At 34.9% G+C, this 27,512-nt stretch overlaps 1 protein-coding gene across 1 annotated transcript in view; it reads left to right on the forward strand.

The window, feature by feature from the left end:
- The window catches only part of YAP1 (Yes associated protein 1), a gene marked incomplete at its 5' end in the record, with an annotated part of 99,537 nt that extends 76,585 nt beyond the window's left edge, over window positions 1–22,952 (forward strand). The window contains 5 exons of the mRNA XM_006907539.3: window positions 1,659–1,840; window positions 4,038–4,085; window positions 14,382–14,512; window positions 17,243–17,355; window positions 18,851–22,952. Of these exons, the coding sequence (XP_006907601.2) occupies window positions 1,659–1,840; window positions 4,038–4,085; window positions 14,382–14,512; window positions 17,243–17,355; window positions 18,851–19,089 (713 nt within the window). The remainder of the gene's footprint in view (window positions 1–1,658; window positions 1,841–4,037; window positions 4,086–14,381; window positions 14,513–17,242; window positions 17,356–18,850) is intronic.
- Between the last annotated feature and the right edge of the window lie 4,560 nt (window positions 22,953–27,512).

Raw genomic sequence — 27,512 nt, forward strand, 5'->3', positions numbered from 1 at the left:
ATTGGTCAATCTGAGGGGAAATTGGTAGGATTTCTATATTGTCATATCTTAAATAGTTAAATTTCTGCCTCAGTGAATACTCAACTTAGAAACATTTTAGTGTATTTTTCAGCACAAACTTTGTGCTAGACACTCTGCTAGTAACTGAGGATATATACATGATTAGGATATTCTCCTCACTCCTGCGGCACTCCAGTCTAAGAGAGTATACAAATTTGTAAATAAAATACTACAGCCACGTGAGAAATGTAAGGAGACAAAATGGAAAAGTCCTGAGGTAGTGTGCCCTAAGAGAAGACTGTTCTTAATGTATATGGTGGATTCTGGGAAAGGCTGGGGAGTTTTGCTTAAATAAACCAAAAAGTCTCTAAGAAGGGTTGGCATTTACCAAGTGGTCTCTGTGGTACAGCAGAGGACATGTGAAAAAAATCACACAGAGTTCGCTATGTGGCTGGGAAGCCAATTAGTCACAAGAGCTGTCAGGGTCTGTTATTTCAGATTTTGGTAACAAGGTTCATGAGAGATTGGTTTGTGATTTTCCTTCTAATGTCCTTGTTAAGGTATTAGTGTTATGCTGACCTCATAAAAGTATTGTAAAATATTTCTTCTTTGGTTGTATAAGATTGGTATTATTCCTTCCTTGAATGTTTGTGGTTGTCTGGAGCTGAGATTTTCTTTAGTCAGTGTGTATTAAACACTTAGTAGAAATAATGACCTGAAATTTTCACCTTAAAAAATTCAAATGTGTCTGAAAAGGTGATAGATATAGCATTCTTAACATTTTTGCATAATAGAGCTCCCATCCAATCACGGAGGTTACCACAATCTACAGTTTGATCAGTGTCGTATCAGTGACAGAAATTCACTAGTACAAGAATCCAGTATATTCCTAATTGTCAAGTGGTGTAATTAATGTAAGTCAACCAGAAAACTGACTACCTGGGCTACCTTGGAGGTATAGTGGTTTCAACTGAGACAAATCTCTGCCATCCAGATGTTTGTAGACTTATTTTATGAGCGTGCATCAGGTCATTTTAATCTACTTGCTTTATTAGAGGTGTGTATATGTATATATATTTAGGATATATTAAAGATCAATAATTTTATTGGACTTTACTGCTCGGAATGCTTTGTTTCTCTTGCTTTAGGAGATGTATTTTTTAATTAATATATATTTCTATTTTGTAATAAGCAATGCATTCATATCATTTAGACTTCAAGTTACAAAAAACATCTCTCTTCAACTCAGGCCTTTAGTCCCCCAGTCTCCCAGCTCCAAAGCCAACAGATGTTAGTTGCTTCTTGGCTATTCAATTCATATTCTCTGAATGTGCATGTAATATACATTTCTCCTTTTTTTTTTTTATATACTCTGTTCTGCAGTTTGCTTTTAATTCAAATTTCTAAGACTTTTCTATGTCATTCGTTGCATCTTAGAGCTATTTCTTGTTTCTTTTCTCTTATGACTGCCTTGCATCCTGTAACAACAGTGATAATAGTAATAAGTTAATGTAACCATTGTACAACTATTTATGGATTTTTAGGTTATTTCCAGTTTTACTGCAGAAAAGGCTACATTGAATATCCCCAGTTGCTTTTGAATAAATATCCTTTTCCTCTGCTAGTTTTTTTAGGACAGATCTTTTGTTTCATTTCAGCCATGAACCAGAGAATCAGTCAAAGTGCTCCAGTGAAACAGCCACCACCCCTGGCTCCCCAGAGCCCTCAGGGAGGAGTCATGGGTGGTGGCAACTCCAACCAGCAGCAACAGATGCGGCTGCAGCAACTGCAGATGGAGAAAGAGAGACTGCGACTGAAGCAGCAAGAACTGCTTCGGCAGGTGAGGCCACAGGTTAGACCAGCCTTCCACTTTTGGGGGTTTGTTTTCCTACATGAAGTTGAGCGTATTTCATTTTAACCTTTATTACTTACAGAGTAATGTTGTTTCTCTAAAACTAGAATGACACAGCTCTGTCCTTAGTTTCTTGACTGGCCTTTGATCCATGTGGGTTGTTACATGTAAATGGTCATTGCAGCCAAACAAAAATTAAAGGAAGCAAACGTACATAGAATTGTAGATTACTATATTTCTGAAGTTTTCACTAAGGGGGAAACTCTGGGACATCACTTGGGGAAAAACATCTTTTACTTTAAATGAATTATTTGGGGGACTACCCAATATGATATTTCTTATGTGGCAAATGTGTTTCAGTATTGCTCTATCTAAGATGTTTTATTTAAAATATAACACAGGTTATCCTAAGTTTGGAAGATCCCAGAGTGCCTTAAAATGACCTGCTTAAAGATGTTTTTTCATGTTGGGAAGGGTAGGACCTAACATTAGAGATCTTGACCATTTCCCTTTATATCCCTTTATGATCATTTCCATTAGTTTTCTTTCAGAAAGTACTGATGGCCTTTATGTTCCCTAAGAATGGATAATTCCTCATCTAAAAAATGATTTTTACTTTATCTTATTTGAGAGTGGTAAAGTCTAAGTTTAGATATTTTGAGGTGATCTTATCAAAACAGCTTATTTTTTTAAGTTTTATGTAAGTTTTTTTGGATGATAAAAGCATGGTACAATTTTGAAAGTGTGCAGAAAGTGAAAGTTATCAGTTTCCTGTATTTTTTTTTTCAGAGATAGTCTGTTTACACACATTAAATACATGTATCTATACTATTTTTTCACCTAAATCATAGCATACTAAATGTAGACATTAAAAAATCATTGTACTCTACATTTCTATTAACAGGACATAGATACTTTTATGAGGTACTTTTTATGAGTGCTATTTTCAAAGTTTCCTTGAAGCGTTCATGGAAATGCATGATCTTGATAAAATGAAACAGTGTAATTCTAGTGTGGTTGGCACCAAAAGTGAGCTTTGATAGGAGTAAGAAAGTTTGCCAGCATATGATGTCAGGAAGTGGTCTTGAAAGAAATTTTTCATCTTCCATTAAGAAGATGGGGACAGGAAGCATATTAACCAGTTTACTGTATCGCTAACTGACTTTCTGACAAATCACTATAAAGGTAAGCTTTCTCATTTAAATAAAACACTATCATCAGAACAAGGTAGCACCATCAAGAATATAATTATGTAGCTACTAGAAGAAATAAAGCAATTTTAAGAGTATGTTTTACACAACCTGTTTTCATTGAATACATTTTATTTTGTTGTTAGTGGCTACTAAATGTTCTAAGTAAATACAAGTCTTAGTTTCACATATGAATTGAAGACTATCAAAACCAAGGAGTTTTATTAAGAAAAATAATTTAATTACTAATGTCAAAGTCTTATCATTTGTAAGGTTATTTTTATAAAGTCTAGAAAGGGGCCATTCATCATTTTGTTGTATGCCATAGACCAGGCTGGTCTGTTTTTTAGTGTTTTTTATGTTGTTTTGGTGGGTAAAATGTTGCTACTTATAAAATTCTTTCTTCCAAAGAATTTTTCTAAATCTTATTCTCACTCTTACTCTGGGTGATGGGTCCTGGACAGAATAGTTCATTTCCTTTAAAGGTAACTTCTTACTGTTTCTTTTCTACTACCAACTGTGTTATCTTTTCTTACACAATGAAATGACAGACCTACTCTATTCTTATACTAATAGTTTTTTTTTTTTTAGGATTTTTATTAGCAATCAGTATAAATTCAGTATATTTTAAGTCTTTTGGCTTCCTGTGTGAACTTCCGTTGACAGTTTCTCTTATCACTAAAACATCGAATTATATTTTTCTTGCTTCATCTAATACTCAGAAGCAAAGAACCTACCTGACCAATATCAAATTATATAAGTCCTGACACCTAAAGTCTTGCTGTCCTATCCTCAATGCTGTGCAGTGCTTCTGAGGTTTCAGTTTGTTTTGTGGTGACTCCATTGGCTCCTGTCTTCCTAAGTCTGCTGCTTCTTGGGCTAGCTTGGGAATTCTGTGCTATGGTGATATGTCTGGATACAGTTTATAAGTCAGCCTACACAGCCAAATTATGTGGCTTAAAGTAATTTTTATCCATCTTATTTTTTACTCTTAGGCAATGCGGAATATCAATCCCAGCACAGCAAATTCTCCAAAATGTCAGGTAGGCTCTTATCTGATGTTTTAGCCTTGGAAAAAAAAAAAAAAAGAGAGAGAGATATTAGGAAAGAGAGAAACTTGTGCTCCAGGGGCCTGTCCTCACTGAAGATTAGCCTAGGGTATAACTTTGCTATCTTTCTACTGAAATATTTAAGTTAATATTGCTGTTTCCAGAAAGTCTCCACTATCTGCTCCCTCCCCAATCCTCCCAGAGAGCTTGCTAGTATTCATTTTGATTCCGTGGAGGTCTTTTTTTATTCCACATTTGAAATATATTATGTCTCAATTGTATATCCTATCAGCATTGAGGTCTGCCTAAGTTTTGTTTGCATAGCTTAAAAAAGTATCAGATTAATAATTTGAATAATAACAAAGATAGCACAGATTATTTACTTGGGTAGGCTACTTTAGGAAATTTTATTAAGAGTCATAATGATAATGTTAGGAAAGGAAAAATGCTTTCTAGTGGACATTCCAAAGAAAGAATATCAAAATTACTATGAGAGAAGAATCTGCCTGGGTAGTGTTTTAGGTTTCTTTGTTGGCTTTTATCAACATTTCTCCCTGATGAACCCCAGGGAATACTGGCTTGTGAAGGCATCTTACTTAGGTGGAAAAAATTATGGCTGTTTTTCTTTCTAACAGAGGCACTTATCTGACTCATAGGAAGAAAGTCATTCTTGAAACCAAAGAGATTCTCTGTGTTCAAAGTTCACAGGATTTGAAGGAATTGCTAGGGGATCATTGCATTTTTCTCAGGTGGGCAGAAGCAACCATGAAACACCTCATACCATTCGTAGCTCTTCTGCACTAGGCTAAGTAAGTTAATTGTGTTAGAATCAGCATCAGCTTTGGAAGTGGGAGTTGACAGAATTTCACTCATTTTGGATACTGTTAACATAGTCCTCATAGAGACCAATTAACTTTGTGAGAGAAAAAACTCTCTTCTCTATCTACCTCATTAATGCCTCCTTTAATCAAGAGATCAGATAAAGGAATAACTCAAGAGTCATCTTTGCTAAAGCAGAGAGCACAGACATTCTTGTAATGAGGGCTACTAATACTTGACTGGGAAGAGCATCGTAGCATTGGATCTTTATACAGTGAAGACATTTTTTCCTTGCTTTTTCTTTAAAGTGTGTCTGAAAGAAGGCTTTTATTTGTGAATAATGAAGTGGAAACTAATATAGGAGCAGAAATTAAATGAGATTTGGGTTCAAACAAAAAGTTTCCCATGCCGAAAGTGTTTTAAAATTGTTTTTCCTTACTGAAATCTTGAACCTTAAATTCAATAAATAAATTAAATACTTCTAGGTCTTTATTTCATACTTGAGAATAAGTGTAAATAGTCATCAGGAGTTCTTAGATACTTTAGTAGAAAAACTTTAGAAAAGGTTACCCTTTTAAGTAATAAAATCTAAATTTACATAGTATTAAAAATGCAGAGTTTTGTAAATTTCCCTCAGCTAGAGCAAGAAACCTGTAAAAGATAGTTGTTGTTGTTTTTTTTTAATCAACTTTGCAAATGCTGGAGAATAAATATTAGTTTGTTATATAAGTTGCAGTTTCAATGTATTTATCTGGCATGATTGTGAAAACATCAATAAATGAATGAAATTCCAGTATGGGGTTAAATTTGGAGTAGCTCAGATACGATGCGTGGAATCTAGTAGCGTTTGTATAAAGAAAGCATTTGTGTTTTTCTCAGGCTACATATTTTCTAAGTGACTTTAAGGTAGATGTCAAGAAAGATTTCACAAAGATGGTCATATTTAAGTGAAGATGGCTTTAAGTAGGGTTACCAGGATAATTAAGATAGCCAGTAAGAGCTTTCCAGTCTCGAAGAGCAGAATGTGGTATTATAGAGGAATGATAGCGAAAAGAGGATGGATCCATTCAAAATCTGAGTGCTAGGCACTGTTGTTCAAAGTTTATTTTTTTATTTTCCTAATGGATATTAGTTTAGAAGAGTTAACAAGCAATGTGAAATCACTGTCATTATTTTATATAATTCTATACCTCATATGCTTTGGTATATAATTCTGTACCTCATATGTGAGAAAGTACCAAACTTCAGAATGTTTACAAATTACTCATTTCAAAAGCTATCTTTAAGTACTTTCAAATAGTATTAACAAACATGGCTATATTGTAGAATTCTCCAGTCATATAAACTAATGTCAGTACAGGTAAGGTTAATTAAAAATTCTGAAAAATTAAGACAACTTAAGAGGCATTAGTATATTCTCTTAAATTAATTTGTTAGAGTTTGTTCACAGAATTTTGGAAAAACTTGATCTCATAGAGCTTTAAATTTTTAATTTCATTTTGATTGTTCACTATTTTCATGTTTCAAAAGCAATTTCTATTAGAAAATAAAACTCTGAAACTATAAACATCATCTTTGCTCTGTGAAATTGGGCATGTAATGCTTAATTTTGTAGATATGTCTCTTTCTAATACATCGATTGCTCCTTTATAAATGAGAGACTTTTAGAGAGTGGATGCATCCCAGCTTCTGTTTCAAGGCCTTTTGAAACAGGCAACTTGAGGAAAGATAGTTTGCCTTGAGTGTAAATGTTTTAACCTTCTTGTGCTGAAGAATGTGGTACTTAAAAACCCATGCTTCCCTAATGAGATTAAGACTAAACTCTGCAACCTAGCTCATGGTCTGTGGTCAGTAGCCTTCTCTCTTTAGTCAAGCCAATATACTCTTCCTTCTGCTGAATGCACACTCTTCTGTCTTACTGCCATGATTCTGTTTGTGAGCTTTTTTCCCCTCTTACCAATTAAAAGTTTCCATTTCCTTTGATCTAGGTCAAAACTCATTTCCCAGTGGCCTCATCAGAATTTTTGAAACTCCCCAGAAAATAGAAATAAGACTGTTGTATATAAAATCCTTTTTTTCTGAGCAAATAATTGCTTTAATCTTCATGGAAATTACAGTTATCAGTATTTTGCAACTAACAAATATTGCATAATTGCCATTTCTTATGGGTAATAAGACATACGCATCAAGGTCAGTCACTGGTTTAATGAGTAATAAAACCCCCACAGTATTTTTGTTGAAGATATTGTACTATGCCATTAGCCCACAATGGTAAAGAGGTTCAGCTATCCATAGTTTTTGTCAAATGGACCAAAATAATACCACTGTTAGCCATGTGAAAAAATTGCCGTCCATCCTTTTTCTCCCTGAATTTAATAATAGCAAAGAATTTGGCTCTTTTTTTTCCCCTCTAGCTGTCTTTCTTGATAGTAGATACTGAAAAAGCTGTTTCAGAATCCAATTAACAATTTTTCCAAGATTATCTCTCCTCTTTATGAAGTCCTAATATTGAATATAAACCATAGATTCATTTAAGTGTTTTCCTGTGAATATTTTACATTTTATATTTTTAATGGGCACATTGAAATGTTTGTGTAAAAGGGAGAGGGGAGATTAAGTCTTACACCCTGAATACTTTAATAGGTTGTATTTTTTTATAATTAAGGTCACCATAATTCGAAGACTACTATAATAACTTTTATTATTTTAATTGAGATCATAATTAAGTAATACAAATTACACAAGACCTAATTCCAGAAATCTGTCAGAAAGACTGTTGAATCTCAGGATAATGCTGGGAACACCAAACTGCAAATCTACTTTGGATATCACTTATCAGAGCTTAGGATCATCGTATAGTTATCATAACTATCCCCCAAATTCATGTATACACATTTTTTTAGTCAAAAATGTTTCTGAAGTTGAAGCTACTTTGTAAATGGCACAAACATTGAAAAACAAAAAGTGTTCTAAACGTTGGCTAAATATTTTAGTAATTTCAGACAGAATGAAATATCTGTGACTGGTTAAAGCTATGGTGGAAAATGGGGCATGGCAAGGCCTATCTTAAATATTGAAAGAAATGGCTTTTTGCTCCCTATTTTTGGAATTGTCATCATAAACTTCTGTCACTAAGACGAACTGTGTATAAAATGTATATTTTTAGAGTTAGTCTCCATTTTTAAATTTGGATTTCTAGTTTACAAAACTAACCTTCCTTTTGATCACCCGGGGGCAGAGGGGTGGGACCTTCATTTACGTGCCATATATTATCCAAAAATGGATATACTCTTACATAGCTCATTTGTTAAAGACAGAATTACTTTAAGAAAGTAAAGTTGACTTTATAATTTTAAAAATTTTCTGTAAATAGAATCATAACTTTTTCAGCTAGTAAGATTGCTTTGAGATTCATTCATGATATATCTATAGTTCACTCCTTTTTATTGCTAACTAATATTCTGTAATAGGAATGTACTGCATTTATTTTATCTATTTGCCTGTTGATAGACATTTGAGTTGTTTCTAAATTACATGACTGTGTATACATGTGCTTTTATTTTTCTTAGATACCTAAGGACTTAATAACTAGAAATGTTGTAAATGTTCCTAGACTATGGACTACTTCTGCTTTTCTCCTTATTTTTCTAAATGATATGAATTCAAACCATCCATTTTATATAGGGTCAAAATACTTTACCAGTTATGCATTGAAGTGTCTCTTTATGCTATGGGAAATAATACTGCTATTTAAATGAAAGGAGAGAAATATAAAAAAGGGCTAGTGGCTTATGGCTACATCCCGAGTTTATAAAAGTCCACCATATAAAGCAAGCAAACTTGTCTTTTCCTTTATAAACCATCCTGGAAAGTTCCCTCCAGACCCAGCTGGGACTGGGTTTCACTTATGGTGCAGATAGCTCTGACTCAGTACGTCCCAGATTAGCTAAGATTTACAAGCTCAATGGGAAAAGCAACCGCATTTTTGTATTATTACAGAAGAAAATAAGCTAAAAATATTTGTTTCATTTAGAAAAAGTCAACTACTACTGCAAAAGAACTATTTGACCTTTCAAATACAGAAGCATGATTAAATTTTGGCTGAATTTTCTATCAACTTGCATCTCCATTTTTGAAAGTCTGTCAAACTATTTTTTCTGGCTACCTTTGGGAAAAGAGAAGCTTAACGAACTTATATTTTTAGCTCAGTTTTCTAATTTTAGGCATTTGTTCAGAATAAAAAACTCCTTAGAGATAGATGTAACTTTCAACATGAAATGTTTCAACTGAAATCAGTTTTTGTAGACAATCCAGTTATGTCCCATGGCTTATTTTTAAAACAGTTATGCCAGATTTACCCAATGACAAAATAATGTTCCAGTTTATCCAAAATGTTTTGATAAAATTTATTGCGCTAGAATAGGCTTATTCTACATACACACATGATAGATAGATAAATAGATAGATAGATAGATAGATAGATAGATAGATAGATAGATAGATAGATAGATAGATAGAGGCTTACTTTTAAATGCATATAATAGAGAAAGTATATGAAATACATTTTTGATCAAAAAATTCAGATTGTTATGTAGCATCACTTCATACTTTCCGTATTAAAATAACTTCTCTGAAGTCACTAGCAAAAGGTCTATAACAGCTCAAACAAATTTTCAATATTTTACTTCTGAAATTCTTAATTTTATATGTGTGTTCACTTTCACATTTATAATCCTTGGCTCAAAATATAAGGAATTATAAAGTTTATTCACAATGAAAACCCATGATTTAATTGTTCCTCACTGGAAGCTGGACAGCATAGGGAGGAACTCTCAGCTCTGACTCCATTTTAAGTCTCCTTCAGAATCTGACTAGGTAAAGCAATGGAGCAGGACACTGCCCCAAATTTCCATTTTACTTCTAAGATCTGCCACCTTAAAACTATGTCTGTATGGGCGTATGCGTGCATACGTGTGTGTGTTTATGTGAGAAGTAGAAGTTACTTCTTTTTATATTCAGTTGAATTCCAAAGTCATAGATAGGGTAAGGAGGGGGAAATGTTAGGTGGTTTTCCTACCTAAACAGAGACGTCTCTCTCCTATTTTTGACACTTTCTTTAAAATAGCAACAGAGGTGTTTCATCTTCCTTATTAAACCCAATGAAATAAGTTATGTTTTACAGCAGGTGAAAATATTCACATTGGAATTAATGACTTGGAGAGTCAACTTTTACATAAAGCAATTTTGTCTTTAGCAAGTACTGAGCTATATAAGAATGTATCCATTTTTGGATAATATGTATAAGTTATTATACATCATATATCTCAGAAAAGTTATTCAGAATTTACTTAGGACATCTAATCAACACTTCATTTTGCTGTAACCGGAAATTTTAAAAGTGAGTTGAACCTTCATACCTTGAATATGGTTTCTATAATTTGTATGTTATTTGGTTCATTGGCCCTATCACATTATATTTGTTTTCATGCCACATTCTTCCCTATTTGATTAATAATGCTACCACTCTCTTACCATCACCAGTAAATAAAGTGGCATTTTTTTCTTGAGCCTTTCAAGTTAAATTTAGATGAGGACCTAGGTTAGTTACTCTCAGTCATGGCTCAAATATGAATTTAATGAAAAATGTGTTCCATAGCCCTTCGGGGGTTGGATACCTTCTTAGCAACTTGAAATAATTTTCCTTCTTATTCACGTCTCTAAATTACCTTTCTTTGTAAATGTGGATAGTTGGTTCTGCAGCATTTGTGACAGTAGAAATTCACTTGTTTAAGGCAGGAAAAAGTAAAAATTTGACAGCTTTGAACAAGCCAAATGACAAAATTGAAAGTAGCAAAAACATGGAGAGTTACACATGACAGCTTTAATCTCATAAAACAATCTGAAAAAAATGGGAACTTTATTAAAAAGAATAAAATAAAAAGTTGTAAAAACAACATGAAAATTACAGCTAATTTATTGAGTTATTTAATAACAATTTACTGGTTAGTATCATGGCACGTACTTGCTTTGTGCTGCAAGGAGTTCAAAACTCGGTACACAAACAGGAACATGCCTTCTTTGCTAGAAAACAATTGGGGCTCTTTTCAGGATATTCACAAATCACTTCCGTATTTTAAAGACCTGTAGTTTCTTCACAGACCTCTAGCTATCAGCCTCATCCAGAACCTATTTTATTCATTCTGAAATTTATTGCTATTTACATTGTCATTTCAATAGCAACATAAATTCTTTACAGTATTAGAAATTATTGTTTTACACTCCAAAATAGTCCATTCATTTATTCAGTGTGCCCTTAAGGGACAGAGAAGAAATAACTAATTACAATATGGTGTGATAACTGCTAATATCATATTACATACATATGCTCAGGGTGTTAAAGATGTAACATCTGTCTGTCCAATCCAGAGACAGAGATGGGATCATCATGGAGAGTTACCTAGAGAAAGTCTTAAATGGAGAAGAAAAGTGATCTAGTCAAGAAGAGCATATGGAAAGACGTGGTACTAAAAAACAACATATACTACAGACCTTCAGGGAGTGCACAATCATTGTTTTAAAGTCACTTATCACTTCGCAAGATGAGAATGGGAGGAGTCAGAGATAGAAGATAGAGAGAAAACAAATAAAATGGATCCCCTGAAGCTACTGAGAGAATGGATTGGCCTTTAACAGGAGGACAGGAACCTGAGACTGGAAGAAAAGTTTCAAAGATTAGTGTGCATGAAGAAAGCTTTGTGGGAAACAGGAAGAGATGGCAGAGGGAGCCAGAAAATTGTGCCTCATGGCCCCAGGAAATAATAAGTGTCAACAAAAATATGGAGAAAAAGGAACCCTTGTACACTGTTGGTGGAAATGTAAATTGGCACAACCACTATGGGAAACAGTATGAAGTCTTCTCAAAAAATAAAAAATAGAACTATCATATATGATCCAGCAGTTCCACTTCTGGGTATTTATCCAAAGAAAGTAAAAGCACTAATTCGAAACACTAGTGCTGTTCATTGCAGCATTATTTATAATAGCCAAGATATGGAAACAACCTAAGTGTCCATCCATGGATAAAGAAGATGTGGTATATATGCACAATGTGATACTATTGTGCATAAAAAAAGAGTGGAATCTTGCCATATACAACATGGATGGACTTTGAGGGCATTACACTATATAAGTCAGAGAAAGCAACCACTATTTGATCTCACTTATAAGTAGATTCTGAAAAAAAATAAACCAAGCTTATAGAGAACAGACTGGTGGTTGCCAGAGTAGGGGAGGAATTGCGGGTGGGTTAAATGTGTGAAAGGAGGTCAAAGGGTACAAAATTCCACTTACAAAATAAGTCATGGGATGTAATGACAGTTTGGTGACTCTTGTTAATAATACTTTATTACATATTTGAAAGTGGCTAAGTAAATCTTACAAGTCCTCATCAGAAGAAAAAAATCTATATTTGTAACCGTATGTAACCATAACAAGACTTATCGCAGTGATCATTTCACAATGTACACAAATATCAAATCATTATGTTATATACCTGAAACTAATGTTATATTGTCAGTTATACCTCAATTCAAAACAATAGGAAAAAGGGAACCAATAGATTGGAATAGTAGGAAAGAGAAGTAACTGGAGTTCTGAGGTTGGAGAGATGGTAGAGTGAGAGTGACATCATGCAGGAACTGGGTGAACAGAAAAATTGTGATCCCAGACAGTGGGCTGAGTGCAATTAGATTTCTGGGGAAGAAATTTTACTTAGTTCCAGGGTGTTACTGAGGGATTGCAGTTAATGATTGACTAATGGCAAAATGGTCAGTGTCATTACAATTTAGAGATCTAGGAATTTCAGTGGTAGATTATTATACAGGTTTTGTGCATGGATGTTGACAGTTCCCGGGTGATGGATATAGTTGGAATGAAGTGAAACACCAATCGTCCCAAACATGGCCAAAGATTTTAGAGATCGGTTTGGTTTTAAATAACAAGGCCTTTGCTATGCAAGTGGATGATTTTGGTAGGTGGAGATGAAGATCATTGGAATCCAGGAGGTCAAGGAGCTGTCAGGTTGAGTGAATCATTCACATAACAATGTATAAATAACAAGTTATAGCATCATGTCTTATAACTACTATAACATTGAAATAGTAATGAGCAAAAATGGTATTTTAAGATATTCACAACTACAATATGATATGAAAATGTCTTCTATTGATGAAAAGTCAAAGATATAGTAAAGACTACTGCTTGTTGCCTATATTCGTAATTAAAGAAAATGCTAAATTTCACTTAGAAGTCAGTGAAAATAAAAGTGTAGGTTTTTTCTCCATCCAAATTCACAGGCCCTCTTTATTCTGTCATGATCCTCTGGTTAAGAAACCCCTTTTTAAGGTATACTATATCCAGAATGCATAAACCCAAATAAACAGAAGTGATTTTTGCATGAAGAAGAATTCATAGTCTAGAAGTGGTAGTGCAAAGCTCAGAGAACATATTTACTTCCTGTGTACTGGGTGATGACAGTGGGAGTGAGGGATCTGGAGATGGCCGTTGCATACCTCAGTGAGCAGGCTTGGCTCAGGAAGGCTACAGAGGAGAGCAGCATCCTTCGTGATTTAAAAAAAAAAAAAACGTTTCAAGTCGAACAAAGTCAAGGGAGGAGAAGCTGATTTTTTAGCAGAGAAGATATTTATAAAATGGAAATTCTTAGAGAATGGAACAGTAAATGGATGAAAAGGTGAGAAAAAGGACAAAGTAGTAATAAAGGTATTAAGGTGTTGGCCAGAGGAAGATAAACTAGCCTCAGGGTCCCAGGCTATGCCTGAGGCCTGGAGTGTTCAGAGGCCTGTTGAGGCAGGCTTTCTGGAACTGTCAGGGTACTAGTAATGGCCCATAGCTTTTGCTCAGGTTTCCAGATAGAATCCTGCTGAGAAATTGGTGGATGCTCCTGAAGATAGCTCAAGATAGAAAAACCTGAAGTTAAAATGAGATACTTAATAGCAACGTATAAAAAATACTGAGAAGGTAGGGGGGAATTGGTGTCTTAAAATAAATCATCAAATGTTCATTACTAGTGCAGAACATGTAAAACCATATGAGGGTTGGTGAGTAAAAATAAACTTTAGGAGTCTCTTTTAAAAGACCAGAGTTGCTGTTCTACTCCAAAGAAGGGATTTGGGAGTGTCTGCCAAAGTAAGGAAAATAAAATGATATTCACTAATAAAGTATATATGTTTTGAGGTTAATAAGACTAAATAAACTCTCAATTTATATAATTTACGTTCATTCGAACTAGATAGAGGTTTTTTTTTCTCACTGGGAAACTTATTAACTTTAAAATAGATGTTAATATTTAACTTTACGTTCACATGGTTACCCTAATGTGCATTTTATTTCTTTAAACCTAACAATAAAATTGTTACTCAGTAGACTGATTCTATTTGTGTTGATTTTTTCTAGGAATTAGCTCTCCGAAGCCAGTTACCGACACTAGAGCAGGATGGTGGGACTCAAAATCCAGTATCTTCTCCTGGGATGTCTCAGGAATTGAGAACAATGACGACCAATAGCTCGGATCCCTTTCTGAACAGGTTAGTGAGAGTTGCTATTGACCAATATCTAAAAAAGATCATGGCTTTGAGATTATTCTCCTTAGTACTTATAATAAGCTGTTTAAACATCTGTGTGGGCCAAAAACCATAGTTGTAAAGGAATCTCTCTGTAAATGGCAAGTACAATAAAACTTGAGACTAAAAGCTGGCTCCTGTGAGAGGAAGTAAGCTATTCAGACTTGTAGAAAGGGACATTTAATTCTAAGTCACATGTTTGCTTCTGCCTATACTATTGACTAACAGTTACTTAAAATTACAGAATCGGGAAGAAACTTGTGAATACCTTTAAAGTATTTAAAGGTACTTTGGTTTAGGAAAACCATTACACTACCCATTCAGTTCTTACCAATTGAACAGAAAACCTCATGATCTTAAGAAAAACAAAATTTACTCTTCTGACACATACAATTTAAATTTCTGCCAAATATTTAGTGTTTTTATACAAGATAATATTTCTGAAGTTAATTAGGAAAGATTATAGCCACAGAACCTTTTTTTTTTTTTTCACAAGGAAAATTCCAAATCAATATAATTTCATTACCCATCTATTGAAGGCCTATATTGATCTAAGGATAAACTGAGACCATTTAGAAAAATGATGGATTCTTTCTTAAAATTTTAATGAAAACTGGGCTGTAGTTTGAAATACTGTTTTCTAGTAAAGATCACAGAGTAGCAGATCATCTGTTTATTAATCTGAGGGAAGACTTCTATGTCTACTCTCTGTAGTGCCCCCAGTTTCTAAAACACATTAACTATAACATTTCTCTATTCAAAAACTTGATGGTTTCTCCCACTGCCTTTTATTCAACTTATACATATTTTTTAAGCTCTAAACCAGGTTCCCCTAACTTGCCAGGGAGTTGACTCTTCGCAGTGGTGCAACATCTCTTATCTCCCTTTTACTCTGAGAACCTTCAAGGCCAGCTCTGATATCTCCCTCTACAAAACCTTTACACAGTACTTTTAAGCTCCCTTCTGTGTTCTAAAAGCACTGTGCTCACATAGCCCTTGAATAAGATTCATTAATGTATTTGTTCATCTCTCCCCTGAAGTTGTGAGCCTCTCAAAAAACATCACTTGTTGTTTTTAACTTCTCTATCCTCACAGCCTGGTCTGATGCTGTAGTAGATGCTCAATGAATGTTTATCGAATGAGTGGGGCTGCAGGCAGTGGAGTTCTTCTACAGGGAGCAGTTCCTAGTCAGGGAAATTATTCTGTGAACTCTGTCCCAAGGAAGGCCCATGTGCTTCCCCTGTGGCTTAGAAAGAACTCTGCACAACTGGGTAAATTCAGCTATTCTGTAATAGTCTTGAGTGTCTGATGTGTGCCCCGAGCTTACAGTGGGAATAGAGTGATGGCTAGGACCAGGCCCTTGTCTCAGATCAGGGCAGGCAAAATAAAAACAAACCACATCCTGAGGCCACCTCCTATGCGGCTGCATTGTATACAAATGGTCTCAGAGGCAAAATTGTGTTTTCCTGGATCTGTGTGAGGCTTTTGAATCTTGCCAAAATGTGGCAGAAGCATTAGAGTAAACGAGTGGTTGCAGTATTATACAGAGTGAGGTGGAGGGAGAACAAAGCAGATGCATTAAGTAATTTAGGGAAGAAATTTGAGGGACTGAGCTTTCGACCTTGAGCAACTGTTGGTAGTAGTTTCTCATTTTTTAACTTTTGTGTAAGCTAAACAGCTACTTAAATGTCCAAGCTGTGAGAAAAGTTAAAGTTCACATCATGGTCAGACCCTTGAACAATTGCTTTGTTTCACACTTTGCCATGAGATTTTCTAGAATTAGTAGAACCTCAAATTTTATAGTCAATGCCAGCCGGCATCTGCAGTGTTCTATTTTTATGAAAGTAATGTTCTGGAGATATTTACCATACTTGTATGTAAATCTGGGAAACTTCCTTTAGCCTAAAGTAAAAATCTGTCTTGGTTCATGGTTTTCTGTTTTTCTCAAGGTGTGTGCCTTAATAGCATTTTTTGTTTTTGCTTTTCGTTTTTTAATTACTTTTTCCTCCGGTTGGAACTCTTAAGGATTCCTATCTTATGCTGAGGTATTTGGGTTTTATCTCCCTAAGCAGAAGCAAGAAGATCAAGCTATAGAAGTTATCAGCAGTGACTGATCTCTTTTGGCTCAGCCCAAAAAGGAATTCTGGTTCTTTCTTTTGGGTTGATTTTTCCTTGGCTTAAACTCTGCATCAGAGCTAGGAATTTAACATGAGTCTAGTGCAGACCTATCTCACTGCCACTTAGAGTTTGTATTTTTTGACCTATGCCTCTGCCACTACCACTTGAGGAATTGAAGACCTTGAAACAAGGGAGCTATGTGGATCCCCAGATTCAAAATGGTATTACAGAGAAAATACCTATACAGAGAATTTTCTGTCAGCTAGAAAAACTAAGTATTTCTTTTTTACTCTCTAGCCACCAACCAGAACCTTAAGAGAGAGATGTTGGCCCTTTAGAGCTGCCAGCTTCAATTAGGATTACCTCGGCTGTTTCACTTCATAGCCTGAGGGCTGTGTATGGGCCCTGAAGGGGAGGGTGCTTGTTTCACATGTTGCAGGGCAGGAATTTTCACTAATCCTCTTTGAGAATCATGTTAGTGCTCATCAGGTGTTTGTTTTGTTTTGTTTTACCTTGATATATATATATTTATATATTTTTTTTTCCATTTTTGTATCGGTCTTTAATTCTTTGTAGTGGCACCTATCACTCTCGAGATGAGAGTACAGACAGTGGACTGAGCATGAGCAGCTACAGTGTCCCTCGAACCCCAGATGACTTCTTGAACAGTGTTGATGAAATGGATACAGGTTGGTACTCTTTATTCCTCTTGGGAGTCTGACTTTCAGACAGATAAAGTCATTGTGTGACCAACTCTAATAAGCTATTGTGAGCAAAGATTATTCCGAAGAAAGCCATTAAAATCCTGTAAACTTCAAATCAAGCTGGCTTTGTTTCTATATAGCAGTTTGTAATTTAAGTCTTCTCAGTTGCAACATGTCATAAAATCTTAGCTCTATTTAAACAAAACTGATGACATGACTTATTTTAGCATTTAAAATACTGGATTAGTTGGCAAGGCAATTGAAAACCCTCTTAGATTTCTCTATTATTATAGATTTGGAGAGAGCTTTCTATATGTGATTCCATGTGTGCTTTTCTCTTTTTTATGAGGGTTTTTGGTCCTACTTAGGTGTTATGGGGCTCAGCAAACTAAATGGGAAAGGCTAGGTGATGGAGCTCACTTACTTTGTTGTTAGCATAGTTACAGGGGTCTTGCGGGAGTTAAGAAACACCTGCTTCACAGGGGTAATTAAGAATCATTTCTCCTGTGGCTTACCTAGTGACCACTGATTGTCCTGGACTTGGCAATTATCAGAGGACATGAACTGGCAGGGAAATGAAACAGACCTCCAGCTAGCTGGTTCTTTCCCTGACAGTTTCAGGAAGTGTTTGGCAAGTCTTTTGTGCCTGAACTCATCTAGCTCATGGCTTTGATGCTTCTTAGAATTTCTCCCCAACCCCACCTTCATCTCTGCTCTTCTAAATCTTAAATCATCCTTAGGAGTCAGTTCAAACCCATCTCATTCAAACACCTTTCCTTACTCCTCTGTCCCCCATTTCTCTCTCCAAACCCCTATAGCATGTAATGGTTTACATTAGTTTTTCTAAAAGCATGTTCCATTGAAGCTCTAAGGAATGTTAATGTTGTCATGTGTAGAAAAGGTTTTGTGGCCAGGTAATTTGGAAAACCTAGAGCAGAACTAGGAAGATTTATTTATTCTAGGATTCCTGGGAGGCTTGTTTTGCTACTATGAATGTGAATCTTCAAGAGTGGAATAGAGTTTTTACCCAGTCCTTTTATTTTAGTTTAATTTTTCCTAAAGTGTTCTTAAGGGAAAGATGAAATTATACCATTCGTTTTTATATTTTATCTTATTTTGGTGGTACATATCTGGAAGAGAGTCAAGTAGTGATGCTTTTGTGTATGTACTTGCTCCTCCTTTGCTGTCTATAATTTTTCAGAGGATTTTTTTTTTTTTTTTACTCCCTTTAAATGTTCAGCACTTAGTCATAAACAGTCGAGTTATTGGTTAGATATCTGAACAAATGTTGAAGCAGAAAGACCCTTGGCATTGTTATTTTATTTGTGGGATGTTTGGTCTAAAATAAACTAGGCATCTGTTCAGGAGGTCAGTCAGGAGTGCTTTTCTTTCTTTATGCATTTCTGTATGTTCTCACATGATATAGCTCTGATATTAGCTTTTGAAAATGGACCTTATTCTTGCTCTCTGTTCCAACTAGGTGATTCTATCAACCAAAGCACCCTACCCTCACAGCAGAATCGTTTCCCAGACTACCTTGAAGCTATTCCTGGGACAAATGTGGACCTTGGAACACTGGAGGGAGATGGAATGAACATAGAAGGAGAGGAGTTGATGCCAAGTCTGCAGGAAGCTTTGAGTTCTGACATCCTTAATGACATGGAGTCTGTTTTGGCTGCCACCAAGCTAGATAAAGAAAGCTTTCTTACATGGTTATAGAGCCCTCAGGTAGACTGAAAAGGATCTAAGGAGATAAGACACACATACCAGAAATTTCCAGATAAGCCAGTTGCAATCTTCTGGCTAATACAGAAAAAGATGAGCAAACGTCCAGCAAGATTCTTTCATCCACTATTTTGCTCTTCCTTGTCCGTTGCTGCTGTTAATATATTGCTGACCTCTTTTCATAATTGGCCCTAAAGAATCAAAAAAAAAAAAAAAACTTATTGTTTCTTTTGCTATAATAACTACTGTTTGTTTTGGGGGCTGGGGAAAGTGAGCCTGTTTGGATGATGGATGCCATTCCTTTTGCCCAGTTAGGTATTCACCAGTCATTTTAACTAGTCAGACTTGGAAGTCAAATTCTTCATGTCACAGTGTTTAGTTTGTTTAAGCAATTGTTTCTCCAGCTGCCTTTGGCCATTGGAAAAACATGGCTTACTGGTCTGACAAGCCAAAAATGTTGTATCTGATAATAAGTACTTAATGCTTATTTGAAGAGGTAGCTGAAACCAAGGCTGAAGACTGCTTTACTTTCAGCGTTTTTTTTTTTTCTCCTAGTGCTATATCATTAGTCACATAGTGACCTTGATTTTATTTTAGGAGCTTATAAGGCATGAGATGATTTCCATAGAAATATATTAATTATTGCCACATACTCTAGTATAGGTTTGGGTGGGTTTTATTGTGGGTTTTATTTTGTTTTGGTTGGTTGGGTTTTTTTTGTTTGTTTTTCTGGAACCAAGGCAAATTACCATAATAGTGAATCTGTTTATATTGTAGCTCGGGATGGTTATTGTAGTTCCTTTGGTAAAATCTACATTTCCTGATTTTTTTACCATCTTATTTAAATCTTGATTATCTGCTCTCTCTATGTATACCCCCACACATACTTATAATGTTTATATGATAGTGTGATAGCAGAATGTAATTTTTTTTAGGTTTCCCTACTTTCCAATTTATTTTAAAATGGTAGCTTTGAATGTATGCATTTAGAATACATGACTAGTAGTTTATATCTCACAAGTAGTTTAAATCTGATTGGGGCAGTCTCCAGATGTTTGAGGTAGTTTAGTGTTCTAGAAGGGGCTGTTACGTTGAATAGTGCCTCGAGTAGTACTGTATGCCCTCTGGGTACACAAAAAAATATATTATCTAATGAATTTGAAAGAAGCAAATAAGAAATGGCTTTATTTTCCCCTTGTTACTCCCTTGGACTAATTTTAAGTCTTGGTGGGAAATCACTGAGTAGGTTCATAATGTACATGACAAAAGTAAGCTTTATGTGGTTGTTTACCTTCCTTTAGCTTTGGAAGTTTTATCTTCATCTTAGTTTTGGAAGTAAATTTAGTACCTTAGTTGTCATTTATAGTGAACACATTAAAGACCACATTGAAATATTGCCTACAGGATTGTTCTTAATAAGACTTGCTCCTTCTCCTATATGCTAAAATTGACCCTGGACAGTAAAATACTGTAAGGTCATGAGTTAGCTGGTAAAGTGATCAGATTAATAAATGTATATTGGTAGTTGAATTTAGCAAAGAAATAGAGATAATCATGATTATACTTTTATTTTTACAGGGAGAGATATAACTAGAGTATGTTTCTACAGGAGTAATAATGGTTTCCAAAGAGTATTTTTAAAGGAAGAAAATGAGCATGAATCAACTCTTCAGTATAAGCTATGAAGTAATGGTTGTGAATTACAGTGGCACCAGCTAGCACCTCTGTGATTAAGGGTCTTTCAATGTTTCTAGAGTGAGCCCTTATTTTCAAGGGTTTATAGCAGACATGAAATCTCTTTTCCTGGGTAGAACTGCAATGAAAAGCCTCAGCTTGGGAGGATAGATTTCTTTTTTTTCTAATTAAAAAATGGAAGTATTTTGACCCTTCAATTCAGAGGAATGAAAAAGTTGAAAGTAAGTTTTATATTAAGTATTTTCAGTGCTCAAAAATGCAGTCACTGTGTTGTATATAATGATTCATAGGTCGATCACTCATAATAATTGACTCTAAAGGCTTTTATTAAGAAAACAGCAGAAAGATTAAATCTTGAATTAAGTCTGGGAGAAGTGGCCACTGTGCAGATGCATAAATTTTTTTTTTTTTTGAGCAATAATGAAATTCTACCTAGAATGCATAATTGAGTATATGGATGATACTGCATGTTGGGTTTTTTATGTGCAGAAGATCAAAGCTACTTGGAAGTAGTGCCTACAGTTTGTCAGTAAGCCAGAACTAAGATCGTATCTTTATGTATCAGCAGAGTAGCTTTAGATAAAAGAGAGAGGGTGGGAAGGCGGGAGGGGGTTTGTGAAGACTTAGTAGGACTTCGATAGAGAACTTTATAACCTCCTTTTTTTTCCAATAAAGACTTATCTTGCATCTTGCTGTCATTAAAGGCAGTTCCCAAAATTTCAATCACTTGAGTACACCCGCAAAGTAAGTATATGGAGTTCTTCATTTCCCCTTGACTTTAACTTTCCCAGTTATACCTCAATGTTGTAGCAGCACTGTGGTACCTGACAGACACAGTGCTTTGATCTTATCATACCCTCTGTACGGACCTGAAGGAGACCTCAGAGTCCTTTCTCTGTTCTGAGTTTGAATCACAGCCTCGATGGTCTTTCTTGTTTTATGTCCTTATTCCTAATGTAAGTGTTTAACTGCTTCTTGGTTGTGTGGGTAGCGTTGGGGTAAAATTTTAACTGGGTATTCTTGAATTACTTTTACAATAAACCAATTTTATAATCTTTAAGTTTATCAGCTTTTTACATTTGTGTTCTTTTCAGTTAGGGCTTCTAAGATCCACTTATGGTTGATGGAGCACGTTGATTAGAGTTTCAGATTTTCAGAAGTACTATTTTCTGTAATAACTTTTCTAAATATAGTGCCTTTTTTTAAAAAAAAAAGCAAACACAAGGAAGTGACTTTTATAAACAATGTTGCTGTTTTAAGTATTCATATTAAAAAGATGCATTCTATATGGAACCTTGGCAGAAACACTGAAAAATAACTAATTGTGTAATTCATAATTTATACCAATCAGTGTTGAATCTCAAAACAGTGCAGAAGTGGGAGGCAGTATCCAATGATTAACAATTTCATAGCTTTTGCACATCTGAGAAATGAGGGCTCAGATGAATTTTATCTTCCGCCAGCATGTTTTTAATAAGAATTGTGGGTGTGCCTATCTTAACAATTGTTTTCTGTATCTTGAAAAAGTATTCTCCACATTTTAAATGTTTTATATTAGAGAATTCTTTAATGCACACTTGTCAAATATATATATATAGTACCAATGTTACCTTTTTATTTTTGTTTTAGATGTAAGAGCATGCTCATGTGTTAGGTACTTACATAAATTGTTACATTATTTTTTCTTATGTAATACCTTTTTTGTTTATGTAGTTCAAATATATTCTTTCTTTAAACTCTGTTGTTTTTAACGATTAATATATTTAAAACATTTTTGGCTTAATGGACTTGAAGAGAAAAAGTGCTAGTGATAAGAAGAAATAAAAGGCAATTACAGTAGTAGCTGGTACACAGGTGAAACTTAAGGTTAATTTGGCATTTGGAACTTCTGAAGTATGGATATTATTCTTTGAACTTTATGTTCTGTACTCTTCATGTATCCCCATTGATTATAGTATGTAATCAGAATTGTCTCCTTCATTCTTAAATGACTTTACTACACTTAACAGCACAGAAGAAACAGAAGAACTTGACACAGTCTTTCAAAAGAGTTTTTGGTTTTATTTCTCCAAAATATTGTCTCATGGTCTCTAAAATATAACACTTATATTAGTGGGAATTATTAGTTATTGTTTCATAAATAAAAACATTCACAAATTTAAGTGGTAGGTTCTGAACTTTGAATAAGAAGTAGATTGTCTTTGAAAGTGATTTTTTCTGTTTATATATCTTTAATTATTGACATCAGTTTTGGTGAGGCAAATCTGAAAACTTCATATTTTATTATATATAATTTCTTTACAGTAGAACACTAATATTGTGGAACTTGAGATTTATCATTTATCTTATGCAAAATGTGTGGTTGTACATCCTAGCCCAAAACTATACCTCGTGTCTATAGACAGTGCACCGTCTGCTGGATGGCCTGAAGTCCAGTTACCTTCATTCTGGATCCTGTGAAGCAGAATTTTACAACCTTTAGGTAACAGATTGAGTCCGATTCAGCAGAATACTCAGAAGACTATATTAATTTGGATTTAGGAAGAATAGCCTCTAGAGAGAACAAGGAAGGGGTATTCTAAATATTGGAGAAATATAGTAGTGTTACTTAGAATCATATTGAATAATTTACATAATGTTTTTCTTAGACCCAAAATGAAGGTAAAATAGCTCAGTAAATGAATCACCCAGCTGGGATAAGCAAGCAAATGGTTTTCCAGAGAGAGAAAGAACAATAATAATAAAAGGAAACCTAGGTGGTAAGTGCAGGAGTGGTCAGTAGATCCACTGATTTACTATTTAATTCTCCCCTAATTTACATCTTGTCAGCTGAGGTTGCCAAAGCAGAGCAACCCCAAAGACTCCATCACATTTTCTTGCCTTCTGTAATGGCAACCAGCCTGTCCCTGGTGCTGGCAACCATAAATTATATTGGGTTTATATTCAATTGTATTGAAAATCTGCCTTTATTTGATAGTTACAGGTAAATTCATGTGCTGCTCTCCCTTAGGCTCCAGGGTTGCACGTGCGCTAGTGCTGCTGGAGTCAACCATGTCTCCAATAGAGTGTGTATACTGTGTTGTCCCTATGCCACCCTAAACTGTTGGCATTTAGTCGCTTTAATTTAATAATGAGAAACTTGATAAACAGTCTTTCTATTAAAATTTTATTACTGAATTAGGAATCAGATAAGAATCCTCTGGCAGTTAGTGCTGCGGTTTTTCCAAATCACATAGAATTTTTTTTGCCATATTACCTGGATACGAAAAGCTCTGGTGTAAATAAAATTGATAATTTCCTAACCACAAACATAGCCTTAAACTGACAGACTTAATACTACCACAAATGAAAACAGTTGCAGAATCAAGACACTAGCAAAACAAGATGATATTTAAAAGATAAACTGAATTTTTAAATCTGCCATATTTTAACAAAATTCCTGAACTTGGTAACCTGTTAGAGGTTTTAAAAAACTGTTATCTGTTTGCTATTCAAAGCAGTACTTGAAAATATCTGAGCAAAGAGTCTATGTAAAATTCCTAAACAGCTAATCTGGTATTTGGAATGTTTCAATTTTTTTTTTAATATAAAGCTATTAAGAGCTAGAGTTACAGTAACTTTGTGAAATTGATATTGCTTTGTACTCAAATTAAGTGGATGGGCAGGGCTTGATTCTTAGTAAAAGGAACCCCTCTAAGAAACAAAAACAAAATAGGATCTAAATCAAGAGGATACCCTTAGTATATTTAAAACTGCTAACTTATTTGTTAGGGTTATGATATACCTTTACTCATATTTCTTCATGTCTTGTCCCAAGTATATTTTATGAAGAGACTATAGTTCCCATGACTTTTATAGAATCTATAAAATAGTCTTATCAGTTAAACATCACCTGGGTTTAATTTTCATTATGGGATGTTATTAGAAACCACATCTCAGTTCCTTTTAAGACCATTCGTTCAATTATAAATTAAGTTGTTATAGTGGATTTACACAAGATTAAAATGATGTCCTGTTTAGCCAATTGAAAGAGAAATTCATATTCTCAAAGCTGTGGGATAAATGGCAGAATATCAGGGAAAAAACCGCTGCTGCATTTCAGTACTATCTCCATGAGCTACTGAAGTCAGCTACTCTAAGCCAACATAGTGATGAATGGATGAAGAAACTTGGCTGAAGATCATTTCTGTAAGTGAACCTTGTAGCAACTTGTAGTTAAGCTTCTCTTTCTACCAATTAAAAGTTAAGCGTATCTGCAGCCAGGGTTCAACAGAGGCATCTCATTGGCTGTAGGTCAGCAGGATCTAAATGATGGGTCAGGATATCACAACTGTATAAGACTGATCTTCGGGATGACCATGAATCAAGACCTTAGATTTTATGAGAGATATAAAAAATCATATGAGCATTCAGACTATGAGTAGTTCTAAGTCACACTGCAAAACCACTTGTACAGTATCTTCTGAAGAGTCCATTTGCAAGAGGGTTTTCTGTGGGCACCAGAAAGTCTCTTGATCTCTATGAGAAAATCTCAATGGAACTGGTGAGAGGAGAATGTGGACTTAAGATTTAGTTGTCTTTTACAATCCAAACTGTGAACAACAGTGCAGTTCTTTTGCATTCTAGGGCAAAGGAATTTCTGCAAAATTCTGCAGTGGGATTTGCAGAAGAACAGCATGAGCCATGAATTGTTCAATAAAAAATAGTTCACGGCTCACCAGGCATATGTGAGTTCACCAGCTCACAACTCCCTTTTGAGAGCACACTTGATCTGGATTGGGGTGGCAACTCCTGGCCAAATTCAGAATATTGTTTAGGAAATTTAACACTGATTTGAACTATCTTCCAAAGTCATTAAGGCAAAATTCTCAAGGTTTGAACATTTCTGACGGTTTCGTTGTTGTAGCCTGCTAAATGTGACAAATTTCAAAAGTAAATTATTCCAAACAAGTTGCTATCCCACTGCCATCACTTATACTGTGTGACTTGAAGACTCTGAGACTTCTTCCATCAAAGGTAAAGTAAAAATACTATGTGTACAATCTCTTACACTGGTTATGAGCACCAAAATAAAATATTGTAAGAATAACTGGTAAACTTATAACATTCTTTAAAAGCAATGTTTTTTTAACATGCCCAGGATCTTTCTCGGTATCATCTTGTTTAGAAACTTTTATTGTTAGTGAATAATCCAAAATCGTCCTTCAAACTTGAGTAGGTCTACTCAGGGTATTTGAATAGGTATGTGAGGATCTGCCTTGCTCTCATTAGTATGCATACCAGGTAACTCACCCTCCCCATTTTTATATAAATATGCTACTTGTTTTCAATTACAATGAATATTTTAATATTCTATATTAAAACACTTTCACATATTGTCTTGTTTAATCATACCAAATTCTATAAGATGTAGGTGTTGTTATTACTATTCTCAACTATGCTCAAACCTAGCCCCAAATCTCACACTATAGTTGTGAAGTAACAAAGTTGAGAGCGTTGCCCATAACTGGAAAACTTCTGTACAAGGCTAACCATACTCAGGAGCTCAAAAACGTCTTTACTTCTTGATTCTGAGCTTCCCTATTCCTTCCCCCACGGCAGGTGAGACTTTGCTCTCCACACAGAGGTAATCTGAGGAAGACTGCCACAACAATGACAATGCTTTAATAGGTTATTAAATCTTCTGTCCATTTTTTCAAAAATGCATACATTGGTTCACTGTTCAGTAATAGTCTAGAGTAATAAGTAGTATGGTAACTTCCTAAAGTTGCTCACAAGATAGAAATAAAGACTGTTAAGTGCTAAAGAGTAGTTCATACAATGTACCATGAGAGTAGACTCCAGGAAGATCGCTTCCTCCTGGGATGATTAGGAAAGGCCTCATACAGGTGATGTTTACACAGGGCATTGAGTGGTTGTGATTAAACAACTGAAGTAGTGTTACAAGCAAAGGAAGAAGCTCAAAACAAAAAAAAAAAATGTAGAAATGGAGAGTATTTCAATTTGGCTGGGTTGTAAACATATAACAGATTAACCCACTCAACTAATATTCGAGTGTCTTAACATGTGCCAGGCACTGTTTCAGGCCCCAGGAATACAATAATGAACAAATCCCTGTGCTCATGGAGTTCAGTACACTTCTCAACAGGCCAGGACCAGATAGTAGTTGATATATATACTGAGCACTCACTGTTTGCCAGGCACTTTCCCAAGCACTTTTCCATGAATTAACTCATTTAATCCTGGCAAAAACGAGTGAGAAACGTACTGTTGTAGTTTTGTAGATAAGAAAACTGGTATCTCAGAAGCTAAGCAGGGTCGAGCCTGGTTAGTACTTGGGAGACCACCTAGGAAGACCAGGTGCTATAGGCGTAAAAAATAAAAAAATAAGGGATTATAAACTGACAAGGTCCTTGCAATCTGTGAGGTCAACCAAGGGTTGCCTTGCCTTAAAAATAATAATAGTAACAATAATAAATAAATTTTTTTAAAAAGAATTAAATGGTTAGAAAACTGGCACAGAGGTCAACCATCTCTGAGTAGTGGCTTTGGATGGTCGGGCTCCAGAACCTGACCCCTTACCACCATGTGCTATACCTATGGCTTAAATTCCAGAGTGAGAAATTTGAATATTTAATGAACAATGGAGGACTTCTAAAGTCTTTCAAACAAGAGGACAAATACTAACGAAAAATATTTAAAGTATAGGCTATCATATCAAA

This window comes from Pteropus alecto, unplaced genomic scaffold, assembly GCF_000325575.1.
Source record: "Pteropus alecto unplaced genomic scaffold, ASM32557v1 scaffold12, whole genome shotgun sequence".
NCBI lineage: Eukaryota > Metazoa > Chordata > Mammalia > Chiroptera > Pteropodidae > Pteropus > Pteropus alecto.